Source organism: Bos indicus x Bos taurus, chromosome 8 (assembly GCF_003369695.1).
Source record: "Bos indicus x Bos taurus breed Angus x Brahman F1 hybrid chromosome 8, Bos_hybrid_MaternalHap_v2.0, whole genome shotgun sequence".
Classification (NCBI taxonomy): domain Eukaryota; kingdom Metazoa; phylum Chordata; class Mammalia; order Artiodactyla; family Bovidae; genus Bos; species Bos indicus x Bos taurus.
Window position 1 is genome coordinate 60,951,636 of NC_040083.1, and position 22,771 is coordinate 60,974,406.

The 22,771-nt window shown below is 34.8% G+C and overlaps 1 protein-coding gene across 2 annotated transcripts in view; it reads left to right on the plus strand.

The window, feature by feature from the left end:
* Positions 1–541: 541 nt before the first annotated feature.
* ZCCHC7 (zinc finger CCHC-type containing 7) overlaps positions 542–22,771 on the plus strand; it is a 257,789-nt gene continuing 235,559 nt past the window's right edge. Inside the window, exons 1-2 of one of the 2 annotated variants that reach the window (XM_027549673.1) lie at positions 542–671; positions 6,443–7,074. In XM_027549673.1, the coding sequence (XP_027405474.1) occupies positions 6,465–7,074 (610 nt within the window). In that variant the 5' untranslated portion in view covers positions 542–671; positions 6,443–6,464. The remainder of the gene's footprint in view (positions 672–6,442; positions 7,075–22,771) is intronic. The other variant, XM_027549674.1, reaches the window with a different exon arrangement.

A 22,771-nucleotide genomic window follows, 5' to 3' on the forward strand; every position in this document is an offset into this window, starting at 1 on the left:
AGACATGGAAGGGGCTTGCCTAAGATCACCTGGCAAGAGAGAAGGATCTAGAAGCCAGGCGCTCTCAAAGAGGCTTTTCCCTGTCTGCGGTTCCCCGGATCCGTCAGCCAAGCCTCCTGCTGTACCTGGCTCGTCCAGCACCTGGCTCTCCGTCCGCTCCCGCGCCACGTGGCACAAGGAGGGTGTCCCCCGAGATCTGGGAGAAGGCGGAACCTGGCCTAAACCTCGCCCTGGAGCATCATGGGAGATGTAGTGTTTATCTCCAGCACGGAAAGTGCTAACTCTCCCCCTTTTGGCTCGGTAAGTAGCATATCACCTGTGCAGGTCATTCAAACATGCTATTCCCTAACACAGATTCAGCCTAGATACTTGTGAAAGAAGCCGTTTCTTTCACGTGCTCAGGCAAGTCCTGAGCAAACAAAGGCAAACTAATAAAAGACTATATGCGGGGAAGGCAAAGGGTTAATAGTTGTTACGCACGTCTACTGGTGGCGAGGAGTGGGCGGGGACAGAAGACGACTTCCAGGAGCTCTGTTTTCACCGGAAGTGCCTTCCCTCCTCGTGGGTCCGCGCGGACGCCGTTTCCTTACCTCATTTGTCTTCGCCCCTCCCCGTCCCTCTACGCGTTTTGGTTCCTGGTTGGTGCTTCCTGGTCGCAGCCGCGGCAGTGAGTATGTGTGACGGACCCCAAGGTGTCCATGGCCGGGGTGCCCCCTGCCCGCCCTCCGCCTCCCCACTAGGCTGTGGAACTAGCGCGTGTCTCTTCGCCGGCCTCCGTGTCCCTGTTCTTCCCTCACTCGTGGCGGGGCTCGTCTCGTGGCCTCTCAGTCGATCTCTGCCCCACGCGACTCCGCGGACCCGCTGTGGTGTCCGCTTCTCTCTGCCGCTCCGAGGCCTGAGGCTGTGGTTCAGAAATGGCTGAGCGCCCGTGGCCTTGGTGGGGAGTGGCGTTTCTGCCTACTTTACCTCCACAACCCCGAGATTCCTCTTTTAGGAAAGCGGGTCTGTCAGTTAAACGTGAAGAGAGGTCGGCGTTTGAGAACCGAACAGTCTTGGACCAAATCCAACCTCAGCTGTCAGAAGCAACAGCTGCAGCTGTTGGGACAGAAAAATTTCGAGGATTGGGCCCCTTCCCGCATGTGAAACAAGGAGACCTGCGCTATGCTCGCTGATGCCTTCCTTTTATCCTTCACATCCTGGGAGCCGGCAGTTAACTTAAACTTTAGGAGCTGCAGGTGTTGTGGGAAAACTGGCTGAGTGAGAGGCAGTAGGCCTGAGTTCCGGGGGCGGCTCCACCACCAACTCGGCGCTGGCGAGTCGAAAATTCTTAGAAATCTTTTTAGCGTGTATTTACCTTAATTTCAGATTACAGGATTGAATTAGGAGATCTTTTAGGCTCAATGAATAAATAAGCTTCTCAGAGCCTGTTTCTCTATGTATAAAATGAGAGCGTTCAATTTAATGACTTTCAGGTCTCTTCCAAAACTCTTTGGGTTTTAAATATTTAGGCTGTGTATATTTCAGACAGTATTGTGCTTTGAGGACAGCTCACTATGGCTGCTTTCAAGAGAATCTGAGAGTGGGGAATTAACCAAGGAAGACATGAAAGTGAGGCTTGTAAAATAGCTTCAAAGATTAAGATAACTGTGTAGCAAAAGGAAAAAGGCTGAGGGTGAAGGAAGTGTTGTGATAAAATTAGTTATCCTGTAAAGACTTTATCTCAGGAACAGCTGGACTTGTCTGAATAAATTAAGCATTATTTTCTCCTACCAACATCTTGTATTCTGACTTTTTTTGTGACCATTGTTTCCCACATTTGGATTCTCTATCTCAGTTTGATTTACTTCCTAGTGAAAATCTTATTTGAAGAGTGGACAGAAAATATAACACTAGAGTCAGTAGTGTTTCAAATCTGTCACTGTCAGGATAGCTCACTAAGAGTAAGTCAGAAATTTTAAGTTAAAATTAAACTGTTAATCATGTTCTAATGAAAGCTAGGCTTAAAATCAAGATGTGAATTTCATTTAAATTTCCTTGAGATGGATAACTGTCTCATCAGAAAGAAACATAGGCTAAAAGTTCTTTGAAAAGAAATAACAAGACTGAAGTGACCAGTTCAGTTCAGTTGCTCAGTCACGTCCGACTCTTTTGAGACCCCATGAATCGCACACGCCAGGCCTCCCTGTCCATCACCAACTCCCGGAGTTCACTCGGACTCACATCCATCAAGTCAGTGGTGCCATCCAGCCATCTCATCCTCTGTCGTCCCCTTCTCCTCCTGCCCCCAATCCCTCCCAGCATCAGAGTCTTTTCCAATGAGTCAACTCTTTACATGAGGTGGCCAAAGTACTGGAGTTTCAGCTTTAGCATCATTCCTTCCAAAGAAGTGACCAGTTAGTAGACTGTAAGAGTAGAAATGTTGGTTTTAAAGATTGTATAGTAAAATCTGAAAGCTTAAATAAGCTTTAAGTTACCTAGTTCAAAAAATTTCAGTGAATGAATACTGCTCCTACTTTTGAAAGGCGAGAGGCTTTGCAGTTTCTCTCTTATGTAAGAGCCATCTTTTTTGGTTGTGGCATTGCTATTTATTGTCTGAATACAAACGTGGGATGTTCTTGGATAGTAAACTGATAATGTATGCTTTTCTTTCCAGTTAAAATGCCTCTTTCATAGTTTTTAAACTCTACTGGGAAATAAAGTGGATATTTGTGAGATAAATTTAGGTGTTAAAACCAATGCATATATAGCTTTGAAGGAATTTTTTTTTTAATCTTTATTTGAAGTTGTTAATTTTTTAATGTTAGTGAACGTTTGGTTGAGAATCAGGGAAATGTGTTTCTTAACCAGGTAAATAACTTTGGATAGGCCTCTTTATTTCTTTGGACCTAAGTTTCCTTATACATAAATTGAGAAGATTGTATGAGATTCTCTGAAAGGTCTCTTCCAGATTTAAAATTTTGTGACTCTCATAGGGCCTTTGTTATCTAGTTAAATATGCTTGAGAATTGTGTACAATAATAAAAAAGCTGAGAAGTCCTTCTAAATTAAAAGTTAGAGACATGTATATTTTTTCATATTTGTCCTCTGAGTATACATAAAAAAAGAAAATTAATGCATTTGAGTGTAATTAAGGTAGTAACATAAACCAACATAGCCTCAGGCAAACCTTTACTCTGGCAAATATAAGCTACATAAATAGAAGAGCAGGTTATGCTGAGCACAGTTTTCAGTACAGAAGGTACAAAATCCTCTTAAATGCCATAGGGGCTAAATTGTTAAATTCATTTTCTACATTTCAGGGAAAGAGATAAACCCTTAGACCCAAGGAAGTCTGTTTTTATTTTATTTTTGTAGTTTATTTTTGGCATACATTCACAGGTGTGCCTATGGCTCTATTTATTCTTAATCCCTTTCCTTTGGGATGGCTCCAGAGTAGTACAAATTTGTAACTCTGTAATTTAGCTCTTTAATTTTTTCTGTGCTGCACTGGAATTATGTTTTATCTTAAGTCCACACTGGATCCTCAGGATGGATCCAGTGAGGATTTTGAAGGAAGCATAATTCCTTTGACTTCTTTTAGAATTAATTTACCTATTAAATAAAAAGGAAAGGATTCATCTTTTATTTGAATTCCTCTGAGGCTAACATTTCAATATAAACTGATAAATGCTATGAGTATTATCATTCAGACAGCCACATTCAACTTGTATGACAACAACAGCATAGCAACCTGAAGGACAGTGCAAGAAGGGAACAGATATATTTTACCTTTTAGAAGGAAAAAAAAAAGGCATAGAGAGATGGGTACCCCCAACTTTACTGAGATGAATTGACAAATAACATTGTGTATGTTTAAAGTGTACAACATAGTGATTTGATGTATGTATATATTGTGAAATGATTACTGCATTAAGGTTAATTAACAAACACATCCATCACCTCACATATTTGCCTTTTTTGTGTGTGATTAGAATGTGTAAGATTTACACTCTGATTAGCCTTCAAATATGTCATATAGTATTGTTGACTCAGAACTTTTGATCATCCTCCCCCCACCCCAGCTTTATTGAGATATAATTGGCACACAACATTGTAAAGGTTTAAAGTGTACAGCAAAAGTTTGTTTGTTTCTGTAAAACAAGAAACTCCAGCATGGGTGTAGTACATTTTTGCCTCTTGTTCATTTGATTGTTGGAATCAGCAGGTTGTATCACCAGAAGTACCCTGACATTTTGGGCAGAGAGCTAAGAAAACAACTAGTCTTTATAAATACTTTGTAGCTAAAAGCAGAGTAGAAAGGATAAATTATCATTATTAATTGTTCTCTAGACTGTCCATGATTTTTTTAACAAAAAGGGTTTTTTTTTCCAGCACTTTCTTTTTGATCAGTGTTCCATTAGTACCTAATCAAAACATCTGTGTAGATTTTTGGTTGATAATATGAGAATCTTTGGAATAGTTGGAGACAACTACAAAATTCATCTCATCATAATGTTCATATTTTAGACACATATTAAGGGCTTCCCAGGTGGCTCAGTGGCAAACAATCTGCCTGTCAGTGCAGCAGACGCAGGTTTGATCCCTGGGTTGGGAAGATCCCCTGCAGGAGGGCATGGCAACCCACTCCAATATACTTGCCTGGAAAATCCTGTGGACAGAGGAACCTGGCAGGCTACAGTCCATGGGGCTGCAAAGAGGCAGACACGACCGATCGACTGAGCACTAGCACAAGGCACATATTAGATTTATTAGCGCTTTTAAACAAATTCCTGATGATATTATTCATATATTCATTCATGAGTCAACAGCCATTGATAGAAACCTTGATAAATGCCAGTTACTCCGTGTGGCCTTGGGGATCTGTTGTTGAATAAAGTGCATATAGTGGAGAAGGCAATGGCACCCCACTCCAGTACTCTTGCCTGGAAAATCCCATGGACAGAGGAGCCTGGTAGGCTGCAGTCCATGGGGTCACTAAGAGTCGGACACGACTGAGCAACTTCACTTTCACTTTTTACTTTCATGCATTGGAGAAGGAAATGGCAGCCCACTCCAGTGTTCTTGCCTGGAGAATCCCAGGGACGGGGGAGCCATGGGCTGCCGTCTATGGGGTTGCACAGAGTCGGACACGACTAAAACGACTTAGCAATATAGTTCCTGCCCTCCTGGGGTGTGTGCTCTGTGCTTATGGGAAATTTACATTGTATTAGTAATTAGAAATGTGAATGTTTTGAAATGATGTGGAAACCTTTAAAGGCGAGACAATTTAGCCTGGTGGGTCAAGGAAAGCTTCTATGAAGAAGTATTAATAATATTTAAACTGAAATGAGAGATGAGCAGGTTTTAACATACTTACAGTAGGAAAGTAAAGTGAAATCGCTCAGTTGTGTCCGACTCTTTGCAACCCCATGGACTGTAGCCTACCAGGCTCCTCTGTCCATGGGATTTTCCAGGCAAGACTACTGGAGTGGGTTGCTATTTCCTTCTCCAGGGGGTCTTCCTGACCCAGGGATTGAACCCAGGTCTCCCCCATTGTAGGCAGATGCTTTACCATATGAGCCACCAGGGAAGTCTACCATCTGAGCCACCATCTGAGCCACAGTAGGAAAGTAAAGTGCTCCTAAAGCTGAGTTTTACGTCAATTTTAGGTCTTTGATTAGTTTGTATTTCATACATATCTTTATAGGTAGCACAGAAACAAACTAAGGTTTATCATATTTTTAAAATTTTTAGCTGCACCGTGTGGCTTGTGGGGTCTTAGTTCCCCCACCAGGGATTGAACCTGAGCCTACGGTAGTGAAAGAGCCAAATCCTAACCACTGGATTGCCAGGGAACTCCCTATTAGGTATTTTTATGTATTCTTTTGGTCAAAGATCAGGAAGCCATAGGATTAATTTTTTAATTGAGAATAAAAATATATACCAAGGCAGTAAATAAGATAATTATGTCTTTTGTAGATTTCAGTTATAATTGAAGTAATATTCCTGTGAGAATGTACACCCGAAAAGATGGATACAGAACCAGGGAAAAGTTGATAAATGGATGGAATAGTAGTGAGAATGATCTAAAATATTTTTGTGATTTTTAGTATTTTGGAAAAAAAAAAAATGATGGATGCCTGAAACAGTGGATCTCAGCCTGTTTTTTCTTTCTAACATACTTGTGAAATATGACATTTCCATTAATATTATATAATTGTAACTCTGTTGTTAGTAGTAATTTTCATTTGGGAGGGATGGGCATCATTAGAGTGGGTCATAACAGAATTTAGAAAGCTTTGAAAAATGGTACTATCCTAAGAGAAGGATCTTTTTTAATATGTCATTGAGAAAACTGATGACCTTCACAAAAGTTAGATCTAAGAGGTGGTATCGTTATGGACTAAACAGGCATGATCCGAGCTGTTAAAATATATTCTTTGTGTGACTTTCTTTTTTACAGCATCAAGGTTTACTGACTTTCCATGATGTTTGGTGGTTATGAGACCATAGAAGCATATGAAGATGAACTTTATCGTGAAGAGTCATCTAGTGAACTGAGTGTTGATAGTGAGGTGGAATTTCAGCTCTACAGCCAAGTTCATTATGCCCAAGATCTTGATAATGTCATCAGGGAGGAAGAACATGAAGACAGGAACTCTGGGAATTCTGAATCATTCAGTAGTAAACCAAATCAAAAGAATTTAATTGTCCTTTCAGATAGTGAGGTCATACAACTGTCAGATGGGTCAGAGGTCATCACACTCTCTGATGAAGATAGTATTTATAGATGTGAAAGAAAGAATTTTAGAGTCCATGCAAAAGAAAAGACCCAAGGTTCTCCTGCTTCTCTTCATTCTAATGATTTAGCAGATAAGAAGTGCAAGAGGGATATTGAGAAGTCTAAACCTGGAGAGAGATCGGGTACAATCCAGGAGGTCATGATTATAGAAGTCAGTTCAAGTGAAGAGGAAGAGAGCACCATTTCAGAAAGTGATAATGTGGAAAGCTGGATGCTGCTGGGATGTGAAGTTGATGATAAAGATGACGATATCCTTCTCAATCTTGTGGGATGTGAAAAGTCTGTTAATGAAGGTTAGTATCATATTGGCCATTTGAAAAGTAGTATCATCTTTAATGAGGAAGACTGCTTTTCCTAGACAAAAGACCATTAGGGTCTGTTCCATTTAATTCCTCACCTTTTTGTCTTGTTTTTGGCTTGTTTCTCATGAGACTTTCCTACCAATCTAATGGTGGTCTGTCTGAATATCAGAAAGAGTATGTCAGGATATCAAAGACACTCTGCTTCTGCTGTAAGCAAATTCATAACTGTTTCTTCCTGTTTGGCTAGAGCCAGTTCTGGACGTGCAATCTTAGTTCCCCTCTCTCTCTGCTTGGTACCACAGGTGAGTACTCCATCCACCTCTGACATTGGCTCTATGCTCTCATTGGCCAACTCTGTTGGTTCTGCCTTTTGCTAAATGATTTGCTTTCTCAGGAGATAGACATATAGCAAGCATGTGGAATGCCTGGTACATAGAAGATATGGAATTAGTATTAAGATTTTTAGGAACTCTGCAATCAGTAATGTAGAAACTATGAAGAGCTGTAAGTCTACAGTAGACTGTAGAAGAAAATGTAGATTCTGAGAGCCACATCATGGAGAAATGAAATTTTGGCGTTAGTTTTGTTTCCTCTGTCACATGTAGTAAGCTAGTATTGATGCTTATCCTGTTAAAAAGTCCCTTTCATTTTTCTCCCTTTATGTGTAATGCGTAGTCTCTTGCAATATTTTCTTAAATGATCTTTTACATCCTCCCTGTACACTGTTAAATCAGTAGTCTTCAAATGCCCTTTGCTCAGTATTAAAGTCTTAAGTGTATTGCTGCTTCAGAACTTTTAATGGCACCCACTTGTTCTCAGAGGAAAATGATGATATTGAATATAAATGATGCTTTGAAGCCCCAGAGGTTAACAGACTTTTTTTTTTTTTTTAAAGGAGCCAGATGGGAAATATTTTAGGTTTCCAATCCATAGGAAACCTACTTCCTAACTACTTAATTTTGACCTTGTTTAAGAGAGCAGCCATGATACCTGAAGAAATGAGATGGCTATTTCAACATAATCTTAAAAAACAGGTGTCTAGCTCAGGCTTTAGGAGGCCAGCTCTGAGAATTTGATAGCAAAAGGAAGAAGAGATAGACTAGTAGGTAGAACATAGAGCAGAATCAGGTAAAGTTTTATCAAAAAAAGAGAGGTTTGATAATGGTTTTTAGGTAGAAGGGGAAATTTCTTGAAGGAGGAGAGATTAAACCTATTTGGTGGATTGGAATAGGGAAGGTAAGTCAGAGAAGGGATCAGATATGTATGTCTGAATTAGTCATAGAAAGATATTTAATTGCTAAATTATCAAATATTCATAGAAATGGAGAAGAAAGAATAAATTCAGAAGGATTGAGATAAATGAGGGAATATATGAAGATGTATTTGATTTTCTTGGGAAAATGAAAGTGGAAGTGGGTCAGGGTACTTAGAGGCTTAGAGTGTGGGAAGGATGTTTAGGTGCTATGGGGAGTACTATCAGGCAGTGGACCCCAATATTTTGAAGATGACAACTTCTTTAAACATCAGAACAAATTTGTGGACCCCTTCCCCCACACATGACTATAGTTATATTTTTAATACTTGTTAATTGAGAAAATGCTTATTAGCAAAAAGCTATTCAGTACACTCATACATGACTTTGTATTTTATTAACCACAACATTGTGTACACATTTGAAAAATAGTATGTAAGGCCCGTTTCCCACATATATGGCCTTATATAATGCATACTTCTGCTACGTGTTGTGATAACTAATTCTACAGCTCCTCAGGAGTCTAAAGCCCATAGATTGGAGGTCACTGCACTAACAATTCAACAGTAAGAGAATAAAAGGATTGCTTAGAAGTAGTGTTCAATCAAAATTAAAACAATATGAGCTTGTAATGAACTCATTTTGAAGGATTTCATAACTTTTCCCAGTAATATCTAGGGAATGATCCAGGGTTAGGCAAAACTTTGCAGAATATCAGAACAAGCATTTAGCCTATCCTTTCTCTAAATTGCTTTCCCCTAAGGTGACACCTAGTTTCATCAAATACTAATGTGTTCATCATGATCTGCCACTTTTCTTGAATTCAAGTTCTCTGTGTCCACCATGCTGAATATTTCCATTTGGATATCTTATTGTTATTTCACATTTACATACTGAAAAGCTTGATAAATTGAAAAGAACGTTGATCTTTCCACAGAAAGAGGAGCAGGTTAACTGGGTGGTGGTTCATACTGGAACTAGAGTTTCTCAGGGCAAAATGACAGGGATTGATATGGGTGGTGAGGATGGGGTTAGGAGTAGCTGAACCATAGGGAGATGAGGATTCTAGAGGAAAGGGAATGATGGAATTGTCAGGTTTGGCTTTTAGAAAAGAAGTTGGTAATTAGGTATGTAGAGACATCTCTGGAAAACAATTTTAGTATTTTATGTTATAAGTAGACAATAAGAAGCATGTCTGTCTTTAACTGTATTTTGGAGAGGGACTATTTGTATTGCATTTGTTTATTTTTATTGAGGTGAAATTAACATAAAATTAACCATTTTAAAGGTTCAATTTGGAGGCATTTAGCACATTCACAGTGTTGTAGAACCATTACCTGTATCTAGTTCCAAAACATTTTCATCACATCCAAGGGAAACCCCCAGATATTGTCACCATATCCAAAGGAAACTCTGCACCCATTGAACAGTCACACCTTATAGCCTCCTGCCTCAGACCCTGACAAGCACAAATCTGCTTTCTCTCTATGGATTTACCTGTTCTGGATATTTCATGTAAATAGAATCATCCAGTATGTGACCTTTTGTGTCTGGCATCTTTCACTTAGCATAATGTTTTGGAGGCTTATGCATATTGTAGTATGTATCAATACTTCATTCCTCTTTTAAGGCCAAATAATATTCTATTGTATGTATATACCTACATTTTGTTTATCCATTTATCTGTTGATGGACATTTGTGTTTCTACCTGTTGGCTGTTGTGGATAGTGCCACTGTGAACATTCACGTACAAGTATTTATTTGAATACTTGTTTTGGGTATTTTTTGGGTATAAACTAGGAATAGGATTACTGATGTTTCTATGTTTCAGTTTTTGAGGAACTGCCAGACTTGAACACAGTGGCTGCGCCATTGTGTGTCCTCACCAGTAATATATGAGGGTTCCAATTAACTGCAGTGGTTTTTACCATGACTTGTCATGTTGCACATTTCTGTTTGATTTACTGGCAGACTCTTTGTTATTTCTTAGCTTTTATCTCCTAGTCTTTGTTTCTTATAGTTATTACTTACATTGGTTTATGTTTTTTTAGAATTTTTTTTCAAATAAGATTTTCCTTATTGTTTCATCCATTTACAGTTTTTAAAGAAATTGATTCATCTTAGAGGTATCCATTCTTTTAAAGTTTAATGTATGTGTAGTATATAAATTTATGTCACTTTTTTCTGCAACTTTGGTAAAAATATTTGATTCAAGACCTAAGTAATTTCAAGTAATTCTTGATTTCGGACATTCAGTGTATGTTCCTACCATCCATATTGAAATAATTTACCCCTACTCTTTGTTCCTGGGATTTTTTTTTTTTTTTTTTTGTTCTAATCAAATGGAAACAAATTTTGCAAGTCTGTAAATTAATTTGTTTCACTCTTATAGATTCTTCAAAAAAATTTATATATCCCCTATTTTATTTCCTTGATCTACAAATGCTATAATCCAGTTTTTCCAGTTAATAGGCAATATATTCGGTACTGATGCCTTTTTGAGTGTGCTTTCCTTTCTGATCATTATTAGCCCATTCAAAAATAGAGAAAATATTTTTTTATATCATTGAAAGTTTTTGGAAATTCTGGTGTGCTTTTGAAATGATGATGATTGTTAACAACAATAATGTTGTGTACTATTCCCCCTCTTCCCCAAACTCCCCAAACTATGGCATATTTGAAATATCAATATGATAGAAGAGATTAACGACTCCTTGAGGATAAGTCTTTGCCTCAGGAGCCTTCTTGTAATATTTAGAATAATTTTTTGCCATATATATGACTTTGTTTTCCATTAATTGCTCAAATATTGATGGAGTGGTATTGGTGTTTCAATGAAGAGACAAAATATGATAAGCTTAAGTTATTCACAGAAGTCTCTTCTTAAGCATGGGAGTTAAGTCTTTCCAAATCCTGGGGATAGATGTGGTTGAAAACTTGAAAAACTTTTTAAAAAGCAAGATTGGTGAATTTGTGGTAGTACATGAAGGTCTGATGATCCATATTTTTCATTAACTATTGCTAAATTTATAGTAACCAGTGCAGCACTGCTCTTGTTCTGTGGAAACTTGAGGCTCTTTCCCATTACTTCAGTTTCAGTGAGGTCTGTAAATGTTTGTTTTGCTTTAATACGCAATTAGAATACATAATAAGGCAAGTAATATACAACCAAGAGACATTTTCTTCCCTTTTTATTCTTCCTCTAAATGTTTAATACTTTACTGATTTGAAGTTGTTGATTAGCTTCCTTGGGTTCCAGGAGGCCTTGAGAATGTAGCACTTAGGTAGTGTGCTCAGGCTAGCCTTCCTCTGTATATGCAGCTTTATGATGAAGGTCTCTGCTTATAATAAATCCATGCCAAAACATAGGCCTTCAGTACGTGTTACATATGGCTGTCAGCTGTTTCTACTGAGGGATATAGGAGTTTATTTCTAAGGTCTAGAAGTAAACTTCATTTCCTTTACTTTTTTAACTCTTTTCTAAGTTTTCTTTATGTAACTGTTACCTGCTCTGTCATTTGTCTTCCTTTTAAAATTCTAACCCTTTACTTTCATTTATTATTCCCAATAGGAGTAGCCTGTGATTTACACATTCACTAGAAAGACAGGTTTCTTGGTTTAAGAAAAGATGCACCAAAGGAAATAAGCATGTGTTTTAATTTGTGAGGGGAATCTCTCTTTAGGGAAGGATTATTGTATAAGACAGCTGAATGATGGTAAGTGCTATAGGAGTTATACATGAATAATCACCAACTTATTTTCCTTCATAGGAAAGGGACTTTACTAGCTCTGGGAGTGGTTGTTAAATTATTGTTGATTTTTTTTTTTCTATAGAAATTTTAAGGTATACAGAAATAGAATGTTGTAATAGCTTCAGTGTTCCATAAACCAGCTTCAACAATTATCAACTTATGACCAATTTTTTCTCATGTATAATTCCATGCCCCTATGTTACTTTGAAGCAAATCACAGTCATTATATCATATCATTCATGTACGTATCCATCCATACATACATTTTAATTTGTATTTCTGAAACAAAATTATTCTTTTTAAGAAACAATCATTATCACACATAAACAAATTACCAATAATTCTTTTATCATTAAATAACCATTCAGTCTTCAAATTTCCCTGATGGACTCTTAATTTTTTTCCCTATAGTTTATTTGAATCAGATCTATTTATTATAATTGGGTGATAACTTGTGTCCTTTAATCTATAGGTTCATCCTTTGTCTCCTTCTATGTGTTTTTTTTTCCTTCCTTATAATTTAGTTGTTGTACTGACCTGGTTGTTTATCTTCTAGAATTTCCTGAGTCTGAATTTTGTGGTAGTGTTTAACATGCTCCACTGTCCCCTGTATTTCCTGTGAATTAGTAGTTATCTAGAAGTTTAAATTCAGGTGTTTCCCTGTGATTGTGCTATCAACTAGACATATAGATAGGTTTGTTTGTTTCATTTTGCTTTTCATATGTTATTTTTCAGTCTTACCTTTAAATAATTCAATTTGTTGCATAATTATGTAAAATAATTATAAGGTTCTAAATTGAAATCAACAAGACTAGGTAAAAAATATTCAGAGAAGTCTGCTTTCTGTCCATTCTTCATCCTGTTCCCACTCTTCCTCTTAGGGGTAACTGTTAAGAGGAAATTGATGATTTGTCCTTACATTAAAAAAAAATAAGCAAATATTTAAATATCTTCATATCCTCCTTCCCCCTTATATAAATAAATGGTAGCATATGATCTACACTTTGAGCTACCTTGCTTTTATTCTCTTAACAGTATATCCTGGCGATCAGTCCATAATAATATCTAAAGATATTTTTCATTTCTAGGCTAGGACTGTGGACTGTTTTTATATCTTCTACACTGATCTGAGCTGGACACATTAGGCATATAATGAATACTTTTTGGAAGTGAATGAGTAGTAACTTTAAATAATTGATGAATAATATACTTGTTACAGTTTTTAAATGTATTTTAAATGTATAATAGTCTAAGTCCACTTTCAGAAGCATGCTTTACATTTTACTGTTTCTTTCTCTTTTAATAATTTTGAAAAATTTAGATTTAGTGAAAATTTTAAATAGGTTTGGATTTTAAAAAGAAAATATCCTTTAAAGAATGAAGAGTATAGTGTTTTTAAAAGTTGAATAAACCTATTTAGTTCCTAGTGTATGTTATTGTTATGGTATAGAATTTTACATTAATGTAGAACTCCTTCAGTATGTACAATTTGGCACGTCACTCTTTTAGTTCATCAGCATATGGCGCATAATGTGTACCTAGCAAATCATGGGTGAATTTAGTTGTATAGAGTAATGTATACATAGTGTTCTTTATATAGTACTACGTGAAGTTGAAGTGAAATTACGGCTTTAGTAAAAGTCATGACTTTTGAAATTGAAGTAAAATTATGGCTTTTAATGACTTAGTGCAGCAAGTCTTTTAACTTTTTGTGTTAAGTTCCTTTTACCCTTAAAAAATACACACATAAAAGTTGTGGATATAATTTCAGAAGTTGAAGAACTTATCTAGAGGCAGTTGCTGAATTCCTGGCATTTATTAGGCACTCAACTAAGACTTGATAGTATTTAAAATATGAGTCTAGGGGTTTACCTACTTGAATTTCAGTTTTTCAAATATGTCACATTTTATTTGATCTGGGTTTTTATATATGCCTGGATCAGTTTCTACCTTGCCTGGCTGATACCTACTCATCCCTCAAGTCTTAGTTTAAGGTTTACTTCTGAAATGAGGTAATGGACATAGGCTCTCAGTTGGTGGGGGTTACTAGGTCTATTACCGCTCCACAGTTGACTAACTGTGACTTTGGGTAATGGAATTCCTTTATTGGTAAAATAATACATTTTATTTCATTAAGGTTGTAAGCTAAAATGCAACAATGGATAGACTAACTTAATGTAGTAGGAAAATATTTTGACAAAACTCATGTAACAACAAGATAAGTTCACTATTACCATAGCAAGCATGGGCATTTAGCTTCCACTTGGTTTTTTTAAATTAAAAGTTCTCAGATTTTTTTGTGAACCCAAATTGCTTTTGAACAACATGTCTCTAGTATGGCACTTTATTTTAATAAATTTTTTTGATTTGGTGACATTTTATTATCTGTTAGTTAAAACCTAAATCTGAAGTCTTAAAATTAATCCAGTTATTACTTACTGAATGTTTACAGTGTACAGACACTATACTGTTAAGTTGTTGGGATTCAAGAATTGTGTAGTCCCTGCCTTTAGAAACCTTAAACTGCATGACTATGGGAAGTTCACTGTATTTCCAAAGTTAAATACATTTCTACAATACAAGAGATGCCCCAATACATAACCATTTCCAGATGAACATTGGAGACTTTTTAAAAAAGATAGGCTAAGTACAAGACTGAATTGAAAAGTAACCCTTTGAATTCAGTCTTGAAGAATGGATAGGATTTAATGTTCAGGTTAAATGCAAGGAGGAAGAACAAAGCTAAGAACCCTAAAACTGTATTTGACACCATTCATATTTAATTAATGGTTTAATATGTGGCAGATATGATTAAATATTTTAATAACATGGCCTTTTAGAGGCTACCTCTATTCTGCGTATGCTGTTGGAAGATTTCTTGGTTGTTATTTTGTTCTGGTATTCTTTTTGTTTCTTGCTTGTGTGTCTCCTTTTTCTTTTCCTTTTAAAAATTGGGTATTTTATGCAATTTAATGGCAGATAGAAAAATTTTCTCAGATGGACCAGATGTTATAGGTTAGTCTAAGGACATGACCAGCTGCTTAAAATGTGTGTTTTGTGCAGGGCTGTTCAAAGTAGAGCACGTATTGAAATATAACTTTGGCTTCTCATAGCTTGTGTTCTTTGTTACCATCTTTTAATGTGTAAAAGGAACGCATTCTGTTAGTTGGAAATGAAAATAAACTTCCTTTCAGTACTCCTCAGTTCTTTGGTGGTATTTCCCCCATTTCTGCGTTCATCAGCTAACCAGTCAGTCATAGTTTCTAGAGAGATCTTATGGTTTAATAGTTCATAAGAGTGGGTTGCTATTTGACATACTTCTTATTGATGTGTAGTTTAATTTCTGCCTTATAATTGAAAAATGGCCACATGTTAGAGTTCTGGTGACTGAGAGCGCCAGAGAACTCCCTCCCTGGTGTTTTCAGCTTGTGAGCCTGCCCTGCGCAGTCCCTAACACTGCTGTGGGACTGCGTTTCTCGTTGTAGCATGTCACCTTACACTTCACTTTTGTGAGGGCATCTTTTTATTTAATTTCCAATTAGCATAATGACTTGAACTATGTTATTCACTGTTCCATGGTGAAGTTGTCCTAAGGAGAGAAGAAATAAAAATGTTCAGTTTCAACTTTACTTGTGAATGGAGTGAAGTTTGAAAGCCTTTTATGGCCATTGTTCAGCAGACTGAAAATCTCGTTTGAAATCCCAGAAATGTTAAGGCAGCTTAACATTAGGTTGGATTTTAGTAACATTTTGGAATGTATATCGCTAATTTCTGTGATTTCATTGTTGATCAGCAACTTAGGTATGCATTTTTCCAAAGTCAACCTATGACTTTTAGTCTAAATTCACTTGCAGTAGCTTTTCAACAGTGATAAGTACCTAGGGAGATAATGAAATTTTACTTTTTTTTTTTGACATTTATAATAGAAACTGATTTGATTTTCATGGAAGACATACTGAATTTGTTGAGAACTACTTAAAAAAATAACATGTTTACTTGCCATAAAATATTAATCGTTTACAGGTCTGTGTTTTTTTGTTGTTTGTTTTGGAATGTGGAAGCATAAAATTAGATGGCAAGATTTTCATTCTTAACTAATTGTCATATAAAGTTGAATCCTGATGTCTGGGTAGAGAGTGCTTAAGTATAAAATTCTTATAGCTGTTTGGTCTAAAAATAATCTATTGCTTAATAGAGATCACTTATCTAAGAAGATTAGTTTATAGATAGTATGGTATGAAGGTAAAATTTGATATGAACCACATATGAGTACTGTCAGACATTTTTCAAAAGAAGTATAGAAATGGAGAATGTTTACTTTTTTCCCCCCTCGTAAGAGTGAAGGCTACTCAGATAATTTATCTCTCTTAAGTAGATCTTGTTTATAAGACTTTACTAAATTTGTATTTAATTTCAGGTTAATTTACTAATCTCTTGTTAGCTTCCTTTTGGTTGTTAACACTTAATAAAGTGAAAATGTTGACTTATTGGAAGTTTTTTAACCAAAAGTTTTTAAATCTCTTAGTCATTGTTTGTTATAAATTAAAGGTATTTTCATGGTTAAGTTTTTAGCATTTTGAGTTGCTTGCCAGATTGTTGTTGATTCTGCTGATAAAAAGGAATATTTTAATTGAGCATCAAGCATGTGCAAGGTCACATTTTCTTTTTAAATTATATAGATGTACTTAACATATACAAGAATAGATTTGATTTGTTTTTTAGTTTTTCAATCCTGATCTGATATCATTAGCTCTGGATAGAGATATAAAATCTGGGGATAAAATTATTTTTGTGATACATGTTCGGATTCAAATATAAGGGCAGTCTAATAATGGATTATTTAAAATTGGATCTTGTCCGCTAAATGTGTGTACCTTTTATTTCCATGACAGTTTTACCTTAGAATTTCAACTTTTGTTGTACTTTCGAAAATTAGTGCACGGTGGACTTGAGACCATCTACTCTTATCCCCATCTCTTGCAAATATATTTTAAGTGAAGACAGCATAACTCTATAATGAGAAAATAATTTGTGCTCTTTCCTTCTGCTTTTGCCTAAATATTATTGTCAATTTATAATTATCTCAAGATCAAAGAATAGCTGTTTAGAGCTGCTGATTGAGAGCAAATGTTTTATTGGCAGTACCTTGAAGTGCGTAGGTCACTTTTGATTTTGCTTTGTAACTAGCACCTGAATTACCTACTGTAGGGAAAGAAAGCCCTAATTTCTAGAAAGCTTTTCAATACTCTTTCTGTATAAAGTCTAAAGATGTAGGAAACAGGCTGGTTACGATTGATCCATCAGGTTATAAAGTAATTAAAAAAATTAAGCTTTGAAAAAAGTCAGGTGAGAGGAATTCAGGACATAAATTCACAAATTTAACTGAAGAAAGGTTTTATATAAAGAAAAGGTGTGCAACCATGTTAATCTTGAAACTCCTTATATTGTACTAACCATTTTTTATTGTTAGTCTGATTTTTTAAAAAAATGAACTTTATCTATGGCTTTATTTAGAAATAGCATTACTTTCCACTTTTAAGCAGGATTTTAATCTTCAATAAAATTTCACTTTTGAAAAATCACCTCACTCCCATGTTATTAGTATTTTGGTCTACACTCAGTACCCTGTATCTACTCTACCTTTTGGTTGACTTTAAAAATTATATAAATTTGTGGGAGAATAAATATAACTTAAGTATTTCTATAAATATATTCTTATTTGAATCTAGTATGACTGGGTTTTATGTGTAGGAAATACTTCCCCTAAAACATTCATAATATTGAACCTAAATGTTCTAGATTGGTGAGTTACTGGTTAAAAAAAAAAATCCATCAATTCTTAAGTTGTGGAATATTTGTATTGGTTCTTAATACCGTGACTGCTTTGGTTGTTGTATAAGTCCCTTTATTCTTCTGTTTGAAATGCTTTAGTTTAGGAAATTTCCTTTATTATCTGATTTAGCAGATGAAATGTAATGGATGTACCACAGATCATCTTAATTTTCAAGTTTTTGTTAAACTATCTTTGGTGTATAATTCTTTATGGGTAGTCCAAGAGGAGTTGTGTTCAGCTATGATTGTGCCACCACTTAACATCAGCGGCAAAGGGTCTCCTCTCTGACTTTTCTTCCTTTCATTAGATTTTTAAACTGATTTAACATTATTTAAGTATAGAGGGAGATAGAGTTGTAAAACAAATTTCTGATTTGATGATTCTCAGTATTAAGCAGTGGGGATCCTTTTTCTTCCTTTAGCTGTATCCCATACATATGTATATTTTGATTTAGGGGGAAACACTTTATTTTCTTTATGTATAATGTGGATATGGTTATTTATAATTTTTTTAAATTAATAAAACTAATAAAGTTTGTTTGGAAACCTCAAAAGCTGTTTAGTAGTATACCTGCAACCTTAGCAGTCCCTTTTTATCTATACAGATTTCCCTGCCTATTGTGGCCGTTTGCTCTAATTTAAATTTCCCATGGCTTGGGTTGCAGACTTGGTTTTCTGCAAGAGTGCCCATGCTTACATGGTCATATATTCTCGGTGACTTTTCCACTTTTTCTTTTTTGTTGTTTTGTTGATTGCTAAAGGGAAAGAGGATTTTTTTTTAACTTGTTTCTTCGTTTTGATCTTTCTTCCTTAGCCCATCTATTTGTGCGTTGTTTTGTTTTGCAGATTGGAAAGAATTATTGTGTGGACTTAGATCCATGGGGACTAGAAGTGAAAAACTAATTTTGTTCTTGGTTTTGTTTTCTTAATGGCAGTAGCAATTTAAATTTTGCTCAAAAAAATTGAGAAGCTCAAAAGATATGTTAGCTCTGTGCATGAAATTGATAGAAAATTATTAATCCCGAAATTTTCTTTTCATAGTTGCTCTACTGTTGAAATAAAAATGTTATGTTATAGTTGAACTAAATAAATCCTAGAAATACTAATTAGCAGTGTACAGTATTGTTATAAATTTTTAATTTAAATATTATTGTATATTCAGAAGTTATTCACAGGGAATCAGTTGTAATTTGATATTCAATTTTTGTTTTTTTAGCATTTGTTGTCCATGGTGTGTATATATTCAGATAGACATATGAATATACATTTGACTAGGGACATACATTTTTAACTTGACCACATTTAACCAGATTTAAAAGTTTGCTTATTCCTGCGAAACATGCTTATTTTTCAAATATGAAGAATTTTGTTTTATGAAACAACTTTATGCTGCTGAATGTTAAATCCTGGGAGAAGTGCTGTGGCAATTTAAGTATTGGATAGTTCATTACTATTGTAAGGGAAAAGTAGAGCCCTCTAGCCCTAACATCTCCCCCAAATACTTTTTCATTAATATTTGAAGACTTTAAAATATCAAATTAATGTGATCAAAGCTACTTCTATTTTACATTTGTTTCGTGAGGTGCCATCACACAGCATTATTTAACTGGATTTTGTATTTATTATGTTAATATACAATAATAAAAAGATCCTTTTTAGCATTTAAAATTGTAATAATTTCCTAACATGCCATAAAATGATATTATGATGTACAATTAACTAATTGGCTAAGAAAACTTTCTAATGTTGATAAAAAGGATTAATTTTGATATGCATAATTTTAGGTGTATTTGTTTAATTGATTATATACCATGACAGTGAAGTATCTGAAATTCTCTTTCTTGCTGTCTGTTAAGTACTTTGGGAATTGGGGTAAGGGCAGGGTTTCTTTGTGTCTGATAATTGTAGTTTCTTGTGAATTTTAGAGCTCCTAGAGTATGAAACTGATTTACGGAATTTATTATTAGCAGGAAAAAAGAGCATTATTAAAATTTTATTTTCTTTATTATTTTATAGTTACTGTATCTTGCATTTTGATTTCTACCAAATGATTCCTCAAGAAGCAATTTCTTTTAAAGAACAATGAGTTTCAAATTAAGAAGAAAATGTATACTGAAAGTCTAATTAGTCTTTACTTACTGTACCTATATAACTACTGAGAAACACAAATCACCTCTAAAATGTATTTGTTTCTAGTATTTCCATCAAATCAGGGTATAATCTGTGAGATGAAAAGTGATCCAGTTGTGAAAGTATGCAGTTTTTAAAATAACACAGAATTCTTCTGTTAGCACATTTTACTAGCAAATGTTTATTAGTTCTTAAAGCTCATGCGTAGATTTATTGTGTGTGGCTTTCATAGGAGAGCACTATAAAGCCGAACTTGAAATTTATTAAGGAAAGAACAAACTGGTGAAGTGCTTTCATGCTATTAAAAAACTTCACAGACAATCGTCAGATGACTTTTTTTTTTTTTTTAAAGGTCATGATTGCCTGGTGCCTTTTCCAGTCTTTATTTGAAACTCTCATTTTGTAGGATTTCTTTTTTGTTCTCCCTCTTTCTTTTTTCTTTTGGCAGTGGGTGGAAGATTCTTTTAAAACTGAATGGCTGAACATGTATAGTAACTACTAAAGTATAATGGAAATACTTTTATTCTTGATATTTTTTTTAGGCCAGAAAATGCTGAGAAGGTAAGCCAATGAGGGTAAAATTACATTGTGCAGTGTGGAAACTGTTCAGTTTTTTGTTTAGAAAAGTGGATTCTGACTTAGGGCTTTAAATAAAGGTGGTCTGTGAAATATTTTGCAGTTCTGTTATAGCTTGGTGAGTTTGAGGTTTTAATGTTTTGGTGTTCTAGCTGATTGTTGGTGTTTTCGGAAAAAACAATATTCTATATATGGGAGAAGATAGGGAGTGAGACCAGAACAAGAACTGGGGTGGCGGGGGGGAAGAAAACCTCCTTCCCAAAATATTGCATCCTGACAGGTTGAGATTTATATGCCATTATAGATTTTCAAAACAGTGCTTAAACTCTCTTTTTCTAATAGTTCACTTAAACTTTGACATATTTCACAAAATTTGATTGTGATAAGTATTACAGTTTTAACTCTGGTCTTTATCCTAAATTGATTTAAGGCTTACTGAATTAATAAAAAATGCCTTAATGTTCAGTTAAATTATTGTGTTCAATTAAGTAACAGTTCTTTGACTATAGTATTTTATTTTATTAATGTGATAAGCTAAGATTATAAAAGGTCTTTAATAAAAGTCCAGAAGCTGAATTAATGAAATTAACCTTTATATTTTGCCATAGAGACAAAATACGTCTTGGTGTGTAATAATTTTTTTCTTAGTATTATATGGACATCTATTGGCTTTCAGCAAATAGAAACCCGTATAATACTAAGAAAAAAATTATTACACACCAAGACATATTTTGTTTTAATTTTAAATATTGACAGGATAATACTTTTTTTAAATTGCAAAAACTTATGGTAAATGTGTAAAATACGCTAGTGGTTGGTTTATTTAGATATTAAGTGATTAGACATTGTGAAATAGGAATAAAGCCTTGGATCTTATTCAAGAAAATTAATTTAAAAGTATTAATATTAGCACTAGATAAATCTTTTCAAATATGGTAAATCCATATACAGTTATTTTTAATCAGTAATTAGAGATGCTAATATCTTTTTTGGAAGTCATAAACTATTTTGAAAAGTATGAAAGGAGAAAAGTAAACTTCTTTCAGACAGATTTGTATCCTTTTGACACTGGATGTTACTCGTGAATTCATGTTACAAAAATGTACGTAACAGGTATCTTTTAATTCAGTAGGCTGCTGAAAACTGTTGTGATAAAGTTAGAAAATTTATAAATTTTTTTTTCTTTTTTAAAATTTAGTGGTTCATCTTGGTACTTTGTCTCAATTTCAGTCTGCTTAATTTAGACATTATGATTGTTTAAAAAATTTATTTCAAGTTAAATGTTATTGCTTGGATACATTTCACTGTTTCTATTAAATTTTATCCATCTATGACACTATCAGCCAACTATTACTATTTCATTGTTCTTTTTGTGGTGGTTTTGTAAGGTACAGACTTCAGATCTGAGTAAGAGCTAGTGTATATTACAGTGTATATGACCATTTCTAATTTGACCTGTTACTGTAAAGAAGGCTAACAAGTGTGTATGACTGGCCCACCCCTTTTGGAGCAGTTGAAAACAGGCCTCAGAAGACTCAAAGGAATTCTTTTAACTCCTAGCAGGGCCACGGGGTCAATGTCAGATTTAGTCATGCTGTTATTTTAGCCCAGTGGTCCAGAGAGATGACTGAAAAGTGAGTCTTTTATTTCTTTTTTTGTGTGGTTATTAACAGGATTAAATGTAAGCCATTGTGTACTTAGTACCAATTAGTTTCTCATCTGAGAGGTTCATTATGATTTTTTGTCAGCCTTCGTCTTGTAATATTTGTTTCATTGTTTGACTAGTTAAGGGGCTGAATGGACTAAAGAAAAGTTTTATAGCAGTGCTTTTAAATTCATTGAGAATTTTAATAGGTAGTCACCTTTTCAGATATGTAGACCTTGATTAAAAAATGGACCACTTTGAAAATTGACATGGAAGATGGTGAAGTTAAATAACTTGTTAAAAATTTTTATTTTCCTGTTGTGTTTTTCTTTAGTGTTAAAATTAGGCTCTCTTTATTATATCAAATAATACTTCTATATTTTTAGAAATTTGCTTTGGTTTTTACACATATGTCTAAAAATATGATCAATTTGTTGTGAATATGTAATTATTGTTTGGGAGGCGCACACACCAAAAAAAAAAAAAGAAAAACATACCTT